The sequence below is a fragment of the Anguilla rostrata genome, chromosome 2 (assembly GCF_018555375.3).
Source record: "Anguilla rostrata isolate EN2019 chromosome 2, ASM1855537v3, whole genome shotgun sequence".
NCBI classification, from domain to species: Eukaryota; Metazoa; Chordata; class Actinopteri; order Anguilliformes; family Anguillidae; genus Anguilla; species Anguilla rostrata.
This window is the reverse complement of record NC_057934.1, coordinates 15,112,269-15,131,465: the sequence shown is the minus strand read 5'-3', so window position 1 is coordinate 15,131,465 and position 19,197 is coordinate 15,112,269. Positions and strand designations below refer to the sequence as shown.

Sequence of the window (19,197 nt, the reverse complement as noted above, 5' to 3'; positions counted from 1 at the left end):
TGATCATCAAGGCCAAGACAGGAGCAGCCTGGCCTACATTTTTATGATTTTTCAGGAATTAGCACAGATTTCAGGGCCACAGTGGCATTCTTTAAGAACACCACATAAGCCTGTATGATCTGTATGACTTTCAATCTGTACTTACGTTGTGCATTCACATTTCTTTGTGCATGCGTGCAATCTTTGTTTAGCTCTCACCTCAATGGAAATGTGCTTGTTGGTTAAAATGTACGTAGTTAGTCCTTATCTTGGATTTTATGGCATTTCTCTTTTAGTGGGACTTTGAACCACACCCAGTCATTTAGCTTATGATGGAAGAATTGTTAAAGATGTATTTTTAAAATACTGTCATTATAAAATGATATTTTATTAAACATTTGTGTACAAAGTTATTGTTTATTTTGCCCAATCTTTTCCCTTTTCTCCAATCACTAAAACGTTTGGCAAAGATCTGATTAAATTGACGCCGCCTGCATTAAACTAGCTTTCAATGGGTTGTGTTCAGTTGTCATGCTGATAAACTGGACACTTTCAATAACATGTAGAACTTCATGCCTCAGACATGCTTCAGACACGCTTATACTGCTTTGGCAGGGGCTGTAAGGAATTTGGTCGATAACTTCACTTTAAACATAGTTTTTATTTGTATGTCCATTTCATAAATCTAATTTTTTTTTCTTAGTTGTGGGTGAACGGCAGTACAGTTATGCCCAATCCAGGCCATTAGGAAATTAAATCACACCAGCAACGATCAGGTAATACAGTCCATATACTAGGGATGAGAATATTTTAGACTAAATCATATCTACACCCTCACATGCACTGGTCTAGAAACATAATGTGGCGGTACCAGGCAAATGTATAATAGTATCTACTCCACAGCACCACAATAAGAGTGCAGTTCCTGGCAGACATACAATTTGTCATACCATTGGCACACCTGACGGGTGAAATTGTACCTGGGTATCAATCTCTCATATCCCCTTTATGATGTTTGACAGTAAACACATGCCTTGACAACCCCTCATTCTTCTGATCAAAGTCCACAGTCATATCACTTTATGGCCTGGCTCAATGTTCACATCTTGCTGCAGTTTCTCATCCTTGGGAAAACGTTTAGCGTAGAAAATCCATTTCGGGAACACTACGTGCTTTTAGGAGTCCCGGGTGAAAAACGCGGTTTTGGGATACGGGGAACTGAAATCGGAAGATTGTGAGAATGCCGTCGTCCAAGAAAACTTTACACTTCTTGACGAGCGCCCTGGCCACCAGCGCCGGTGTCTCCGTGCTGGGCTACGGGATGTCAGCCCAGTGGTCCTTTTCTGAGATGGAGTGCTCGGCTAAAGATACCGACAATTACAACGGCACGGCAAACGTACAGTTCGGGCTTTTCAAGTGCGGGCTGGCAAAAAAGTCTTGCCCCAGCTTTGACAACGACAATAATTTTGAAGGTATTCCTTTTCTCACTAGACTCCAAAGAGATTTGTGTTGTTTTCTCATCCATGTTGTTGGAAGTTTTGGTGCGCATGTGAAGCTAGCATTCTAATTGAAATTACATTGTTTAGTCTCTAGTTTTTGTCTGTCCATAACTGATTCTAAGGTCATAGGCCCATTTAAGGTCATGCCGTTCTTGTTCGGTTTGTTAGCACAATCCCGAATCTCCTTCTCTCCTTTCCATTAGTTTTGACGCTACTCCTCAGTGTAGGGGGCACCCCATTCATCCTCCACGCCATTATCATAAGCCTGTTGGCCCTCACCTTGCTCAGCTCAGCAGGCAGCTTACTGATCACTCTGTACAACAGCGTCAGCAACCCTTACGAGACCTACATGGGACCCTTGGGCCTGTACGTCTGCAGCTCCGTCAGTGGTGAGTGTCTTTCCCAAGTCCCCAAGTTGATTCAAACCATACTGTCAGGGGCAGATGACCATGTGCTTTAATACTGGAAAGTGTGTGTGTGTGTGTGTGTGTGTGTGTGTGTGTGGAAGAAGAAAAGAAATTATAGAATTATATCCTTGTGCATGTGTGTGTGTAGGAGGGAGGTGAGGTTGCAGGTTTTTATTCTAGCCCAGCATTAAAACAAGGCGAGGCAAGGTTTTGATTGAACGCTATGCTTAATTCAAAAGTTGAATCCAGTTGAGAGATGTTTTGACATAAACAAACTTGGCTGGACCATCTTGGCGTGCAGGTGAATACTTTTGGCTACATTTGGTTAAAAAGTGAAAGTTTTCTAGTCGACTAGGACATAGCCAGGCAAAATCCAGGTAAAACCTGATTTATGTTGGAGCTAACGTGAGCTAAACTAATCTGTTTATGTCAAAACATCTCTCAACCCAGACTTCCACTCCCCTACACGTCTAGATTTGGGATTTTGCTCACTGGGTGGGAAGGGGTTGAAGGGGGGGATGCTATGTTTTCATAATATTCCATAAAAGAATGCTTCCTGTGCCTGTCTGGCCAAAGTTTGAGAAAGAAAAACTAAAAACAAAACACAAAGCTTGCATTTAATGTGTGTGGTATGTGTGTGTGTGTGTGTGTGTGTGTGTGTGCATGCATCCTATTTTATCATGCAATAAAATATTCTGTTATCTGAAAAATTAAACAGCTCAAATATATATTTTGTGTTTTAATTATTGTTTTAAGACTATCAGACTATCACACATTGTTACACAATCCTTGCTTGTCCTTCAATTTCCCTTCCACTTGCTGCTTTACCAACTAAAATGTTGCTGTGCTGTTCTATGATCTGTCTACTCTTTTACAATTCCTTAGGTATGACTTCTTCTCTGCTCAGAAAATTCACCAATCCATGAATTCATTCATCCATTTGTTGACTGATACAGTAGCCTATTATTTGTTTTAGTGTTTACTAAGTCCCACTGATGTTTTCTTCAAATGGCCTGCTTTCTTACAGGTATCCTTTCATTTCTGACACTGGTTTTGTTCCTGATAAACACGCTAGTGGTCGGTGTGCCTCAAGAGCTTGTTCGGAATAACGTGGCGGTCAATCTCAGGGACATCAACACAGAACTGCAGGTGGGGTTCTACCTGCTGATCCCGTTCATGGCCACCAGTGTGATCGCTATCCTGTCCGTCTTCATGTACGAGCACACAGCCTACACCCAGAGGAAGGAGCAGCAGCGGCCCACCGAGGACGCGCCCAAAGACATCATGTTGTACTGACCGTCGGCAGTCTCCGCCTGCAGATCAGAACTACGTGATGAGGGTGGGGATAGCGTACGCCTCCTCCAGCACAAAGTCCCCGCGACCCTGTCAGTGACGCTAAGGAAACTGGCAGATACACTTGGGGATTTTCTCTGTGGATGTCCATTTTATACTATTTCTTTCGTAGCCTACTGTTCTCCACATTGCGGTTTACAGGCGAAAGCGGTCGTTAATTTATTTTACCATAAATGTAGTAGAAGAATTTGCAACTTCTCAAAACCTTTCACGGTTTTTAAAAAAATTGGTTAAGTCAGTTATCTAGCTATCTAGCCTTCTTCCTTATGTCTGGCAAAATCAACATCAAAAGAGATTCATACGCATTCATAAATCACTAAAACGTACTAAATTATCTTTGCTGTTTTACAGCAAAGTAGACATGGGCAAACAGGATATTATGAGATGAAGAAGAGGTTTATTCTGTCAATTATGAGTGTATTCATATTTTGTAACAGTATGTATATATTAAATCTTGTGTGCGTATGTAGCTGTTGGATCAGCCTATACTTCAGAGCAGGGATACTTAAATCTGGCTGTCAAGGCGAGTAGTTCGCAAGCCTACTGCCAGCTTTAATTCTTTCCCTCTAATTCGGACTGATTTAAACCTGGAACACCAGGTGAGTTAAATATCAGCCAATCAGTGGCATTAATTGATTGATTAACTATTAGGTAGAAAAGAAAACCAACCAACAGTAAGCCTACTACTGGCCTTGAGGGCCAGAGTTTAGTATCCCTTGGCCACAGCTAGTATTCAGAAGAGTACAGTGAGTCATTCCGGTTATTAGCTCTTGCACAATCTAAAGTACATGCTGTGGCCTATAACCCACTGAAGTGTGATGTCAATTTTGCACCCAAATATGGAATTCCGGTTCCATTGCCTTGGCACAGTAATGGCAAAATGAATCGCGGTATATAAAATGATTGCCTGGAACTACGATGCCAACAAAATTTTGCTTAAGATCTTTGGATTTAAAATCTTTACTTGTTGAAGTAGCATCACACCTAGTTTGTCAGCAAATAGCTATATTTATTTTACTACACGGCGTTAATAACACCTGTAATGAATTCACCCTTCGGCATTTCTAATGTCTCAGTTTCAAATATAAAAGGAAGAAATGATTGGTACACAGGAAACAAAAATCCTATCCATTTTAACCATAGGCGGAAAAAAAAAATGGAACAGGAAATGATCTGGAACCACCAAAATGACAAAACTTAGGTGGTCTATACTTTGCGTTTGGAGTTCAGGACACCTTGGCTTCCATCTTAATAACACATTTACAAACATCATTAATGTATTTTCTAACAATGTATAATGCAGTGTTTCATTAATATGCTAATTAATCATTTGTAACTGCACAGTAGAAAGTGTTATTGTTAGTGTTATCAATCAATCAAAATATCTGTGACAATTATACCTATTATATATTTATATATATTTATAATATTTAATCTCACTAAAATTATTGTATAGTCCTTGCACTATTTCACTCTAAAAGGCATCCTGATTGTTGATCATTTCATTTTTTTTAATTTTTTACATTTTTTATTTTTATTTTTGTCGTTTTGCAGTAATTTTACAATTTTCAGATTACTAAAAGGAGAAACAGCAACCTTCCCAAAACTCCATCTATTTATAGACTTGTTTGCTCTCAAGGGCTCAAAATATATCTCTTCAAATCAAGAGGTGGTTCCACCGAACCATAAACCAACAACCAAGCATTTACAGCTCTCATTTAGTATAGCCACTCCTTAACTGTTTTAAAGAAAAAAAAATTAACAGTAGGTTTGGCAATTCTACAGATTTGTTCTGCATGTAAGAAAACACATTTCCTCATTAGACCTGCTGTAAAACATTTTAGATTTGGGGAGTGGATACGCTGAAAATCTATAGGACGTTTTTCGTTCAAACAGATGCTGAGTTGTTCCCCAGGTGATATTGCGGAGAAGTTTCTTATGTTGAATTATAAACAAACGGAACATTTTCTGCCCTCTGCTGGCAGGTCTTTATAACATCACATATATGAAGGAAAAATTAGAAAACCGAAATGCACCATTGTTATTACTATTGTTGTCGTAGCATTATTTTACTAATTAATTAATCATTTGTCATGTAAATTTAAATTTAATTTTACACTTTAAGACTTTTCACTGATTAGTTTATCTTACTAAATATAGTCAATGCAATGTAATTTCTTAAACTGAACCAACGGGGGAATTCGACTTAGATGTTTGCCATGAGTAAATATAAACACATTAAACGCACTGACATTCACCCACTGGCAAATTCCTGTCTAAGGGTACGCAATGATGATTATGCGTTCTGAAAGGAAGCAACAGAAAAGTGCGTCAGAACGGCGGAATTGCCGGGAAGCGAGCGGCTGTGGCGAGAGCTGAGTGGGATGTTCCCATCCTGCCCGTGTTTACCCCTGACTGATGTTCCCGGGCTGAGAAAGTGCTGTGTGCTGGTGCCAGGCAATAAGCCGCTGGAATAAGCTTGCTTTACACTTCAGTGGGACATTTCAGCTTAAACAGATCATATTTCTCAGAGGGTCAGCTCAGACTAAACCCTTGTGAAAGTGTGTGCTCTCCTGAATACTGGATATACTCCTGAAAATACAGGAAATCCCCCTTCGCCTGTTGAAAAAAAAAACACATATAGCATCGCTGTTAATCTTATTGATTAGCCAAGGGCACATTTCATGGCTTAAATTTGAACTAACAGCCATTTAAACTGTCATATATCTGCTGTTTAAATGGCTCTCTGCTCAGGTTGCATACCTGCAACAACAATAACAATAACACTAGTATACAACAGTCAACTCAAAGTTTTTAAATAAGAGTAAAAGTTCTGAGGTAATATTGACCAATGCTATTTTTTGAATAATTGTGTTCTCTCGGCGAACACAAGGCCTACATTTTGCATCATGGATCCAGTGCAAATGCACAGGATTAGGAAGAGGAGGTATCGTTATCCCAATCCCATGTGTCATCACTCTGAGGTCTGTTTGTACATGTGACTCCTGGCACTTTTCCAACCAAAACACCTGTGGGGCCCATCAAAGGGCCGCTTTTTATCTCTGAGGATCAGACACCTCCGAAAATAAAGGTCAGATGAGCACGAACACACATTCACCAGAAATGCCAAGGACATACAAAATTATTTTTGCTCATCATTTACACATGAAGAAACCCACCTATCCACACCATCAGAAATATATCAGGAAGCAATTCTTCTTTTTTAAAGATAACTAATCATTCAAACTATAACTTTTACAAAGGATCTTCTTCAGCCCCTTTGGTAATGTGATACTCAAGCCACTTTGACTAGCTTTGAAGATTTGTGTCCATTCTGATCTGTTCTCTTTCGTAGCAGTGATTTGTTTGTCAGGTTAGACATAACTAATAATGATTTATTTAGCTCATAGTAATTCAGACACCAAATTTGAATTTGCAAAACATGTATCTACTAGAGTACACATGTAAGGATTAAACATCCTAGGCAGGTTAAAAAAAGGGTGATACCTTCTCAGTAACAGTGGTGGTAATGATCTTTTTTTCATTAGCATTTTTTTTATTTTACATTTTCATATTTCATAATCAATCCATTGTTTGAACAAAGAAAAAAGTGAAAATAAAAACTCAAATCTGTTTATTTTATTCATTTCAGCAAGCGCAGCAGCTCTCATCCAAGTATGTATTTTATTCACACAGCCTTTACGTTAAAGACACTGGAAATACAAGTTCTGTCTCCAATGTCTAATGTCATATTCTATTTTTAATGTTTATATTTTTATTAATTTCATATCATATACGTCAAACGTGGCACATAGCCAACATTTGACGCAGTTCAGAATTAAAGGAGTACTGCATGTCTGTATAGTAGTGGCGGTAACGATCTTAACGGCCTTCACAGCAGGTAATGCTAATATGAGGTGGGTATCCATGGAGAGAGTGCTGCAGAGATCAGATCAATACTGAGGCCTGCTGGGAGATTACCATGCTCTACCTCGCACTACCCTGCTGGCCCTTGTAGTCCTTGCATAAATCATTTGTCGGTGTCTGAACTCCTCTGTGGTTGGCGCTGCCTTCACAAGGTCTTGGCTCCGGCGAATCACAAATCAGACCAACCGAATGAATTGCAACTCACATGAATCAAAGTCAATCGAATGGGCGCAACTCACACAACTCAAAGTCGACCGAACAAATGCAACTCACGCAACTCAAAGCCAACCAAATGAATGCATTTCGGGCACAAGTTGAGCCGACGGTGTGGGACACATCACACATTCGAGTGAATTCGGTTTAGCGAGTTCTGCACCTTTTAAGAGAGCCCTGCTTCTTCTTGCATATGGCTCACAGGTGTGAGAGAAATGAGCTGAGCTGAACTGAGCTGAGCCAGGTAGGACTGGCTGGGCTTGGCTGGGTTGGGACAGGCTGGGCTAGACTAAGCTAGGGTAGTCTGAGCCAGGCGGGGCTGAACTGGGCTGGGTTGGGACAGGCTGGGCTAGACTAAGCTAGGGTAGTCTGAGCCAGGCGGGGCTGAACTGGGCTGGGCTAAACAGACCTAAGCCCGGCTCCCTTCAAGTCGACGGCCTCCTTTGTTTCATCTCCCATCAAATATGGATACCCACGCACCTCAAAATCTCCATTATACGCTTTAAGGCCTCTCCCTTGACGGCGAATCAGATACGTGCCTCTCGTTTCTTCAAAAGGACACGTGAAAGCGTCGCGAAACCGCACAAGAAAAGTGTGGGGGGGGGGGGTGGTTGGGGGGTGGAAGTGTTTAATGCGGGGGCTTCTCTAAGTCCCTCATTAATCCTGCTCACAATAAGCCCAAAGGCTCCTCCGAGTCTCTCTCTTTTATCCCTGTGACCAGGTCCTCTCGAGACTCCCTCCGCACTCCCACGGGCCCACGTGAATGAATTGGATACGCCGGCGCCTGCCAGAACACGGGCGGGACGCCTCCGCCACTTCAAAGGCTTCCCGCGGATAATTAGCCGCCTCAAATTGTCTTCCGATTTGCGCAGAAAAAAGGAAGACGTTCGCTCGTTTACTTAAAGACCTCTAAGAGGTTCGGGCTGATGAGGGCTTTTCCATTGATGTCGTCTGCCCGCGCGCAAGGTCAACACGAGCTGTACGATGCCCAGGTGGCAGAGAGGCTGGGGGTTTTTTACGCTATTTAACGGGAGCAGGGAACAGGGGGTGCGCGCTGATCATAATGCAGCGAGCGCGTTTGGTGTTTAAGGTGCAATTACAGCGTTAGTGTACATGAATGCATAATGTATAACATAACAGCCACAGAAGCAGAACAAACTAAAAACTAAACAAACACACTGGTTGACCTCAGCGAACAGTCTGGTGCTAAACTGAAAAAAGCGACATTAGAAAAGCACACTTTTTTGTCGCGTGGAATTTCGTTTTTGGCCTTACCGCTAGCCCCTGTTTGCGTGAACGTGGGAGGGAAGAAGAGAGGAGACCTGCAACCCTATTGTCATTCAAAGCCCGGGACCAAGCGCATTGGCAGACCAGGGCCGGGCTTGAGCCTTCCCCTCTCATCTGGTTTGTCAACAAATCCTGAAAGAAAGCGCGGCTAATCTCTTCCTCTCTCCCCCCTCCCACACCCCCGACCCCCCCGCCTCCGCTCCCGCGCCGCAGATAAGGCCCGGATTAGGCAGGGTCCGGCGCCCGGGCACCCTGCCTGTAGGACAGGGTTAAAGGGAAGGCCTCAGCGCCGGTGACACCTTATCCCTCCGCGGCCCGCATTGCAGAGCCCCTGTGAAATGGACACCTCTGACTGCGGGGCAGGGCAGGGCGAGGGGGCCGCGGCAAGACAAGATACCGGGAGTCAGGGGACCGAGCTTTCGCCCACTGCAGCGGGAGCCCTCAGGGCACAGGAAACTCACGAGGGTGCAATAATAATAATAAGAAGAAGTAGAAGAAGAAGAAGATGAAGAAGATGATGAAGAAGAAAAAGAAGAAGAAGAATAAGAAGAAGTAGGAGAAAAAGAGGAAGAAGAATGAAATAATAATAACAATTTTAACAATGAATATATGCATTTTTCTCATGCCCCAATTACTGAAAGTGTACACAAAGACAAAATAGCAACAACACACAAATTAAAGAAATACGTACATATACCTGTAATAAAAAAGATTAAGATCATTAATAAAAAGCTATTGTCAAGAAAATGTTTTACAGCCAGGTTAAAAATAACTGTGGTCGCATTCACTTCTCTTTAATATGTGGTTTATCTCAGTCAGTCAGCAAAATTGAGCATTTTCAGGGTTGTTTTGATCAATGTTTCTGCAGTTCTACCCTACGTTCTCACTTTATGACTCAATATGTTCCTGCCCTGCGTGTCAGTGAGTGCCTATAAAAGTTGAGTACAGAAATTTGTCTTGATGCTATGTCTTGAATTAAACATTCCCCAATGAGAAGCAAAAGGCTGTCCACTCCAAGTTGCTCTTAGCGTAGGTGGGTTTTCAGAAAATCATCACAGCCCCATTCCACTGAACAACTCCCATGTTCAACTTTTCAAATGACACTGGAGTCCTAGTCTGCACACTGAATCCCTTTCTATATATCTCCTTTGAGAGAAAAACAGGAGCCGCATAATCAGTCAACACAAATTATTATATCGCACCATTTACGACCGTGTTGTGACACTGCTCTTAGCAGTTGACAGTTCCCAATAAAAAAAGCGATTTGCAGTTGATTCACACCTTTTCTCTGACTGTGAATTGATTTGAACAAAATCCTACTGACAGGTAAATTTGTTTTTGCCATTATATTCCAATTCAGCATCATTTGTCAAATTGTGACGGCAGACTGGAAAAATTGTTTTTTAAATCAAATAAAAAGTACTCCAGTAGTTATAATACACTGAAAGTACTGTGAAAGGGCTTGCTTTTAACTTTACCACAAAATGTATTTTTAAAACTGAGCTGAATTCCAGAGTGTACATATATCTTTTTTCAATTCACTGCTAGCCTTCATATGAAACAGATAACCTATATATATATAAGATTATATTACATATATTGAATTACATCTCAACACCAGAATTAAAAGGCAGCAAAAATACACTGGCTATCCCAATTAGCTTTGAGCTTACCCAATTATTGAGCAATTATATACCCAAATATGAGCCATCCCAACTGTTTATTTCACACAAAATCCTTCAAATGAACATGCTTTCAACTACTAATTAGTGCTTTTGAAAAAGAATAACTGAAAAGATTCTGCCCCCAATTAAAGCACTGGAAGAAAATGTATAAAGTCTTTATACAAAAGAATTTATACATTTCTTTCAGATGTAAGACGTGGACTACTCTGGCTTTATCCCTATCAGCCACAGCACACTCAGGCAAAGATAGACACAGGAGTTTGCTTTTTCCCCCCTAGTTCCCATGATTCCACCTGCACCATTGGGATGGAGGTAGGGACAGGGTTAAAAATCTTGCCAGAAGTGTATCTCCCCGTACACACCATGTCACCTCTGTCACCCCAGCGTGGCCTAGGCTGCCTTTAGGGGCCCCAAATACCTGCCTTTGTCACAAGCTTAGAGAGCCTGGCCTTCGGTTCAGTGACAAGCAGGCTAACTTCCTTTACTACTGCCCCATAGCCCTCCTATCATTTCTGTTCTTTTTTTCTTTTTTTGTTTGAAGAGACTCTGGAGGTTAGATCATGACACGGCTTCTCCCCCACCTTGTGTGGCCGGACCCCTGAGGTACCAGCTTCTCTGTGATCAATTTGCCAAAAAAACTCTCTCCCTCTCTCTCTCGTGTAGCCGCTCTGCACGCATGTAGCCGCACTGCCTACCCGTCAGTGCCTGTGTCAAAAGCAGAACTTAGCAGCTGAAGGGAGTTTTTCTGCGAGCCCTAACACAGACCTCCCAGAGTGAATGAGTATCCCAGGGCCCGCGGTCAATCGGAGGAAAGGTGAACGCATTAGCTTTTTAGCCTCATTTCCACCACCCCCATCTCCCACCCTCCAAACCCTCATTTTGGCTCCTGGTCACCGAAATGACACCTGCGACGAGAGCAGATGGTAGATCACCCTCCGCTCTTGAGTGACAGCTTCCTCGGCCTCTGACAGCTGTGGACGGGGTCACGGTGTCTGCGCAGGGCGCTCCGCACGGCGTTGATGCGAGCGGAACACACACGCTGCCTCGGTCCCGCCTCGGGGAGAAGGGGGCGTTGACATACACACCTGGGATTTGAGGAGAACAGCAATTATGTCTGCCTGTTCTGTGGCTCTATGTGAGCATTCAAAGATAGAACATTATAGAGGGGAATGATGAACTGCTTTCATTCAAAGAGTGGTTTAACACTCAGATCTTTGACTCCACAACCCTGGTGAAATCCTTTAACTTGTTCACCAATCAGCAGCAGGGATAATGGTAACAAATAAGGAAACTGTGTCACACCGTCACACTGACTGCAATTGAATCGGGCGGAAGCGTGGTTTGTAGTCATACACTACGCCGGGTAAAACTGACAGCGACGTCTCCAGAATATGAAAAGACAGACTAATCGCACACTGCATGTTAACACGCATCTGGACGCTGCTCAGTATTCAGTAAACAAAGCTCTGTTGAGTCTTCGAGCTCCCGGTGCAGAAAGTGCCCTTGTGTTAACATGCTCGTCTCCAGGGCTGTTCTCCGGGAGTACCGCCATGTGCACTGGCGCGGATAAGCTCAGCTGGGAGGGAAAGCTGCCTGCTGGACGTTATTACAAGCGCACGGCTTACAGGACTGTTGGCGCATCCCTGTACTGAAGTACCGGCAATACGCGCAGGCTGTTTTCAGTCCGCAGCGCTGACAGGCAACAAATCCGGCAGCTCCCGTATTTGAATCCACAGGAGCTCACTCACTATGTCAGACTGACACTGCGGTACGATGTGGGGGCGTGAGGGAAAACAGAAGTTGAGGCGAGCACAGACAGAGAGAAGGAACGAGGTGATTTGTTAAGAGACTTGTTAAGAGGTTTTAAAATATGCCATTTATTCGCAGCTATGCTTTGAAACGGGAGCCAGCATCCACGTGAGCTTCCCTCTTATACTCGTCAGCTCCTCATCACGAAATATGTTAACAGGCAAGGATGTGTTAACCTTGCGAATGATTTCAGCATGAAAATAACAGCAATGTCATTAAACAACCTCTGCTTGTTACCGTACACAATGAATTTACAGGAATAGAACTTCCTCAGTACTATGTTTTGCATATGCTGACGTCTTTGATTTTCCGTTCCTTGTTTCAGTCATAAAAATACAATTTGGTGTACCAAGCATAGTCATTGGCTGCTATTCATGTGTTGACAAGCAGATTCCTTATCTCATATGGGTTTTACAATGTCATCAGTTCCTAGTTAGCTACAGACACATTGTATGAATACATAAATACATAAATACCTTTGCATAACAAAGGCCCTTTTTTTAAAGGGGGTGGGGGTGTTGTTAGCCTGTCCACTCTGGTTCAGTTTGTACTTTCCACTTGTAACAATGGAAAAGTGAATAAAGTTGATCCCAATTAGGGCCATCCACATGCTCTAGCAATGAGCCAGCTGATAAACAGAGATGGTTCCAATGTCCATGGCTGGCCCTGGTACAAGCGGTACTGGAAATCTCAGACAACAAGGTTCTTGTTGTCAGATCAACAGCACTACAGGAGAATTGCATTTTCAAGCACCCTCCACCCCCCTCCTGTCCTTCTTCATCAAGAGCTCCTCTTAAGACCGCACTGCAATCCCATCCTGCAGTTATTCTCATCTTTATCCCCTGCACCTAAGAGACTATTTACAGGACATTTTCTCAGATTGGCTCTGAGGTGGTTAGAAGTTTTGTCCCAAAAGTGATATGTCTTTCTTCACACAATCTGCCTTCCACCTGATAGGAGAGAGACAGGCAGGAACCTGACTTATCTCGGCCATTAATCTTAATTTGTCAAAGGGGGTGGGGGTAAAGGGGGGGCAGGCCGACTGAAGTAATTGTACCCCGCCGCTCCATTAAAGTGTCACTCCCCTGTTAATGGGAGATAAGATCTTCTCCAAACCACCTGCAGCCATTTCTCCACTTTACCCCTGTACTTGCACACCCAGTCGGGCCATTGTGGGGGGGGGGATGTCACTCACTCGAATCAGTCCTTCATTGGTGGAAAGGCCAGGGGATTCACCATGATTCGGACTCCACCGTACAACCCCCCCCCCCAACCCCCCTACAAAAAAACGAAAAAAAACTTGCATAATCGTCTGTGGCAAACCTCAGTTTTTTTTTTATGACATCCGGTGAGTGACTGTCCGTCAGCGTGACAGGCGGACAGGCAGGGGCACTTTCCCTGCGCCGCTGTCGCCTGACAGGCGGGTTGATTAACGGGGGCGTGATTGGCAGGCCCCCCATCCGTCTTCCGCCGCGTTCGACAGGCGGGGAGAGACGACCGGCCCGACGACTCTGCCGCGCATTTACGCCGCGTTCCTTCGACCCGGCCGGTGAAACGCCGACAACCAACCTGCGAGGACTTTTTTCTTTTTTTTTTTTTTTTTTTTTTAATAAACAGGTTTAGGTTTCATGAGAATTTTATACTAAAGCATTTACTGCATTTCCACTCATAATACATTAAACAGAGGTGGTGTAAATCAATGGGGATGCTCATTATAAACAGATCATTAGCTGCTGCAGGTAATTACATAGACCGTGCATGTTATGTACATAAAACCCTGCTGTGACCACATTTATATACAACCCATCTTCCCCAGCAAACAGTGAACTTTAGTGTATTAACTGCATTGATCTCTAATGGCCCCTAACCACGCAAATTAAATATAAATAATGCTCAGCTAGTTTCTCGCAATTCCCTGGGTTAACCAATGATATGTTTTCTATAACCTATAAAGAACTGGATATTCATATTTAGATTGTATGTGTATTTTATTGTATTGCATTTATGTGTATGTATATATGTAGGATTTGTGAACTCAAGTTTACTGAAAATGACCTCATCAGAACAACAGCGAGCATCTGGGCTGCCATGGCTGAGTCATAGAACGCTGTAAAGAGGAAATCTTGAGGACAAACTGCTATTCGAGTAACATTTGAGTAGCATCTTACAGACTTCCATGGAGAACCTGTGGTTTTGAAATAAGGGAAAAATAAACAAACAGAATCTGTTTAATTATAACTTTATTCAATTTGTCTGATTATATTAATAGCGTTTCAGATATTAGTCGGAAAATAATATTTTGAAGTTAACAGAATGAAAGCAGTAGTGCATACTGATCACTGATGCAATTCTGACTTGCCACAGTGTGGATGGTCTGTTGCTTTAACAATTGTGTTTTTTGTAACGGTGCCAGCTCAGTAGGTGGCAGTCATGTTAACCTAGTTTTAAAAAGATTATGAAAATGTCACAACTTTTCAAACTTTGCTGTTCAGAAAAAAAAAACAACAACTTTAGTTTATCTCAACTGAGACATCAGGGTACTTGCAAAAGTCAAATACTGAAAGTGAATGTCAAATGATTTGAAAAGTTGAGTTCATTCAAGGATATAGGCATATTGGCCAAATATTAACTAATTAAATCTAATTAAACGTCATTGTTGTCATTACAGTTACAAACAGCTTAAGCTTCCTCGATTGTAGCAAAAATAAAATCAGTAAAGTAACCAAACATCTCGTGGGAATTTACTGATTGGTTACCCCTCAGCATCAAGCTTCTCTTGTGATCTGTGTTAAAGATTGTCATCTAGAGTGCAATTAATGTCTTCATTAACAACGCAGCAAGGGGGAGATAAAAAAAACTTTGCTATGAAAGTCTCAGAGATAGTGTCCTCACAAGCCTTGCCCTTTGCCTGGAGAATGACTTGCTTAAGGGAGGTAAACAAGCACTCTCTACCTCACAGTAGAAAAGCCCACTTCCACACAGGTAAGAAATGAGAAGAACAGTGGAAGAAACCATGATGAATTGTGGGTGTGCTGCAAAACACTTGTACTAACACTGTGTAATGGAGTGTGTGGAAAACTAACCAAAAATAAATACATAAAAATAGATTTATTTGCAATGAATCTTTTTTTTTTGGTACAGCGTGCCTTCAGTTGATTATATTCTAGTCGGTGACAGATCATTCGCTACATGCTAAATTTACAAAGAAGAAGGAAAGAAGGAGTTATATGCTATGCCGCGTTGACACGTTCAAATCCCACACTGTAAAAATAGGCTGAAGTGCATGTCATTCTACATTGGGAAATTTGGCAGGTTCAGACAGCAATAAGTGTCTATTAACCTCCAGTGAGTGCCAGCCAGGAGAGGTGTTGGACAAACGGGCATCAAGTACCTGCTGTTGAGCAGCGCTCGGGGGATTAAAGGCTTTGTAGTGTGTTGTCATGAATCTGTCAGTCACTGTCTTCTGCATCTCAAGGTGTAACCTAGACTGTCCCAAGGCGTTCTATTTCAGCTGTCACGCGGAGAACACGGCTTCCTCCGGTGAGCCAGATGCCTATGCACTGACATTGTGAACAGTGAAAGCAGGCTCCATTCACACTGCTAACCACATTTTAAATTCCCACTGCATTTCTATATATTTAATATGTGACAGTGCAGTCTGATATCACATCTGTTAACGGAGCATCATGAATCTGCTTTGTTTAACTCTTTCTTTCATCTGCTGAAAACTAGTAATGATTCCTAGGGAACAGTGAAAACTTGCAGACTTTTTTTCTGGGGTGTAAACACCTCTCAATATGAGGACACCATGACAAAAACAATGTTACATTTTATTAAATTTGTGTTATTGTAGTTATTGTCCCCTGCGATAGATTGGCGGCCTGTCCAGGGTGCATTCCGGCCTCTCGCACAATGCACGCTGGGATAGGCTCCAGCACCCCCCGACCCGCCAGATAACGGATCCGGCTCTGTGATAAGTGATCACCACTGTAATTATCTTCTACAGTTCTGTGAGCTGGTTGGAAACTTTACAGTCCAGGAATGAACCTGAAATGTCCATTATGTTCCTTCACTTGATGTTATTAACTCAAGTATATCTTTAGTGGCTTTTTTGCAATTGTAAGATGCCAGCCTCAGAGCTGCCACTAGGCGGAGCCAAAGAGGTAGAAAAAAGGACCTCCCAGGCTCCAGCTCATTCTCTATTGCTCATCACCTAATGAGTGGATGCACAGCTGCATTTCAGCAGGAGGAGAGTATCGGATGAGATTGCTTTAACAAATCGGTCGGGGGTAGGGGGGTGGGAGTGGGAGTCGGGGGGGCCCTGCGGCTAATGCTCTTCGCCATCCGCCCAAGTCAACACATGGGGGAGCGCCGAGGTCCCCGGGCGACACTCTGCCCCGGCCCCCATTGTCACCTGCTCGTCTCTCAGCCTCCAGAGGAAGTATTTGCCTGGAGGAAGCGCACTTCCTTGACATTCCTGCTCCCTCCATTACTGTGGGAAAAGCCGGGCAGTTCCGCTACGGGGAGCACGCAGGTCAGGGATTTATCATTGTCTGTTCGCCGGGTCACACTCCATGCCCAGCGATGAATCCATAGGCGTAGATTGTTTTTGGGGGGGCGACGCAGGGGATACACCCCCCTCAATATTTAGAACATGTGCATTTGTCTCCCCTAATAAAATCTGGATTTTGTGTATTCCTTTACATAAACGAAGACATTCCCACCATAAATTGATGCAGAAAAGGCACAAATCGATGCATAAAATTTCACCAGAATGCAGGAAATGAAGTGTTTGACGCTCAAAATCTCCTTGGGAAGGACCCATAGACCCCCCGCTTAATGTGTCCCCCCCCCAATGTTCAAAAGAAACCTACGTCACTGGATGAATCACAGAATATGTGTGCGCTTGCGTAACTCTGCGTGTATGTGTATGTGCTTCTGTATATGTGTGAGCATTTGTTTATGTGTGAGATAATAATTATGTATGTGTGCACATATGGCTTTGCGTGTGTGTGTGTGTGCATGTGTGTGTGAGCGTGCACGTGTGTACGTGTGTGTGTGCATGTGTGCATGCTGTAATGTGTTTTGCCATGCATGGGTGTGTGTGTCATGTGTGTTTGTGTGTGCGTGTGCTGTGTGCTGTTGTTGTTGTGTGGTGATCGTGGCTGCATGCGTGCGTGTGTGTGCATGTGTGTGCATGTGCACGCACACAAATCACAAAGCCCCTCAAAGCAAATTCAAACATGTTCGTTTGATTTTTCGACTGCGTGACCGTGTACGGGGGCGTACGCATTATATGGACCGGTACAAATGTGTGACCGTAAAACATTCAGCTGTAGCAGCACATCACTGCATGTGAGAAACAGCTTCCTGTCTGCGGCCTGTCACTTACCCGAGAAACACGCTGATCTATAGGTCAGATACAAGTTAGGGATACCGGTATGCTTCATGGTGCAGAATGGCAACAATGTCATCCCCAGGAAAGCGGACAGAAGAGCGTTGTTTTAGAGAGGGCACCTGTGTCAGGATGATATATGAACGCAGTAACACTACCTGTCGGGGAAAATAGGGGAGCCGCGTACCGCATTCCACAAAATAGGGGCCACATGTAAACATTTACAACGCATCGTTCAAATTTATGGGGATTTATCAGTCAATGTGATTTTTTTGCATTTAAATTGAACTCACAGTCAACCTGTTGTAGATAAGGGTACTATTTTTTGAAAGGGATATTCTTAGCCCTGGAATCAACTCACTGTTTGTCCTTTGTCTTTTGACTCACAATAAAATGCAGCTTTTCTTTCTTCACAAGTACATTTTGGCAAGTCCCACAATCACAAACGCCAACTTGCACTTTACCGTCAGTCAAAAAAAGATGCTGAATTCACCTTTTATATATCCCATTGGCAATATTCTTACATATCATCTTGCAAGGCCTATTAAATTGTTCTATTAATGTTTTCCTTATTTATCCATTAAATGATAACAAATAAAGACAATATCCCTGTACTTACTAGCCTATTACAATCGGGGCACTTGAAATATGACTAAATAAATTCAATGTAATACCTTTCAGCATGCATATTTTACCCAAAGGTTCTAAGCATTGTAGTTGCTGTTTTATATGTCCACAATTTCAGAACTTATGGAGTGAAATGATTTGATGAACCTTGGTTTTTCAGAGGTTTTACAGTCTTTCATGTAGGCTGTTGTTTTTACACAAAATATGTCAACTGTTTTTCAGACATGTATTTTATAGTATATCTTATTCTTTACAAATGTAATACTTGGACATGTCAACCATGAAAACTCACATGGGGAAACCATGTTATTGACAATTCTTTCCACACTTACAACTGCAGAACTTGCAAAGAATGTTTACCTCTCTGTGCAGGTTAAATATTTCAGGATATTCACAGAAAGGCACTTCCAGGGACACTTAAAGAGCAAACGTGAATGGCAGTGGAACTTATTTAAGCATAGATGCCAGGGAAACACTTTAAGTCATGAAAGAATTTCTGGCCTGGGGATCTTTTTGGTGTGTATGCCGTCCCTCCACCTCTAACTCCACTCTAACCTTTTCTCCTTCAGGACGAAAAAGCACGTCAAAAGGAAATGCCTTATTTCTTCCCAAGGTTTGTCATTTCTGTATGGAGGATTGCTTTTAATGATGTCATTCTTTCACTTATATCACACAGCAGTGGTTGTTGGGAATATGAATGAAATAATGAAAGAATGAGTAGTGTAATCTCATAATTTGGAATTCTCACATACATTTGACATCACTGACATAAAAGAACCCAAGATCTTTGCATTTAGGTATTAAAATAGTTAGTAAACAATCTAAAATTGTTTGTTAAATACATGACCTATGTAGGACCTTTTTAAAGAACCCAAGGTAACACTGACGAAGGCCAGGAGGGATCAGATGTTTTCAATTATCGTTCCGGGAAAGTTTTATATTTTGTGTGAGACTGCTTTCTGTTAATAAAGCATGTTAAATGTGTTTAGTGTTACTCACCATAATGCTCAATATTA

At 42.5% G+C, this 19,197-nt stretch overlaps 1 protein-coding gene across 1 annotated transcript; it reads left to right on the top strand.

Moving 5' to 3' along the window:
• The first annotated feature begins 1,132 nt into the window (after positions 1-1,132).
• LOC135247377 (clarin-3) lies at positions 1,133-6,871 on the top strand. Its single transcript, XM_064320743.1, has 3 exons — positions 1,133-1,451; positions 1,682-1,867; positions 2,913-6,871. The coding sequence occupies exons 1-3, from the start codon at positions 1,220-1,222 to the stop codon at positions 3,179-3,181; spliced, it is 687 nt and encodes a 228-aa protein (XP_064176813.1). The 5' UTR covers positions 1,133-1,219; the 3' UTR covers positions 3,182-6,871.
• Positions 6,872-19,197: the final 12,326 nt, after the last annotated feature.

What these genes read in the sequence shown, in the direction of transcription:
- LOC135247377 (XM_064320743.1), top strand. Translation starts at nt 1,220, where the DNA reads ATGCCGTCGTCCAAGAAAACTTTACACTTCTTGACGAGCGCCCTGGCC. An exon ending in CAACGACAATAATTTTGAAG is followed by an intron (nt 1,452 to 1,681) that starts GTATTCCTTTTC and finishes CCTTTCCATTAG; the next exon opens with TTTTGACGCTACTCCTCAGT. An exon ending in CGTCTGCAGCTCCGTCAGTG is followed by an intron (nt 1,868 to 2,912) that starts GTGAGTGTCTTT and finishes GCTTTCTTACAG; the next exon opens with GTATCCTTTCATTTCTGACA.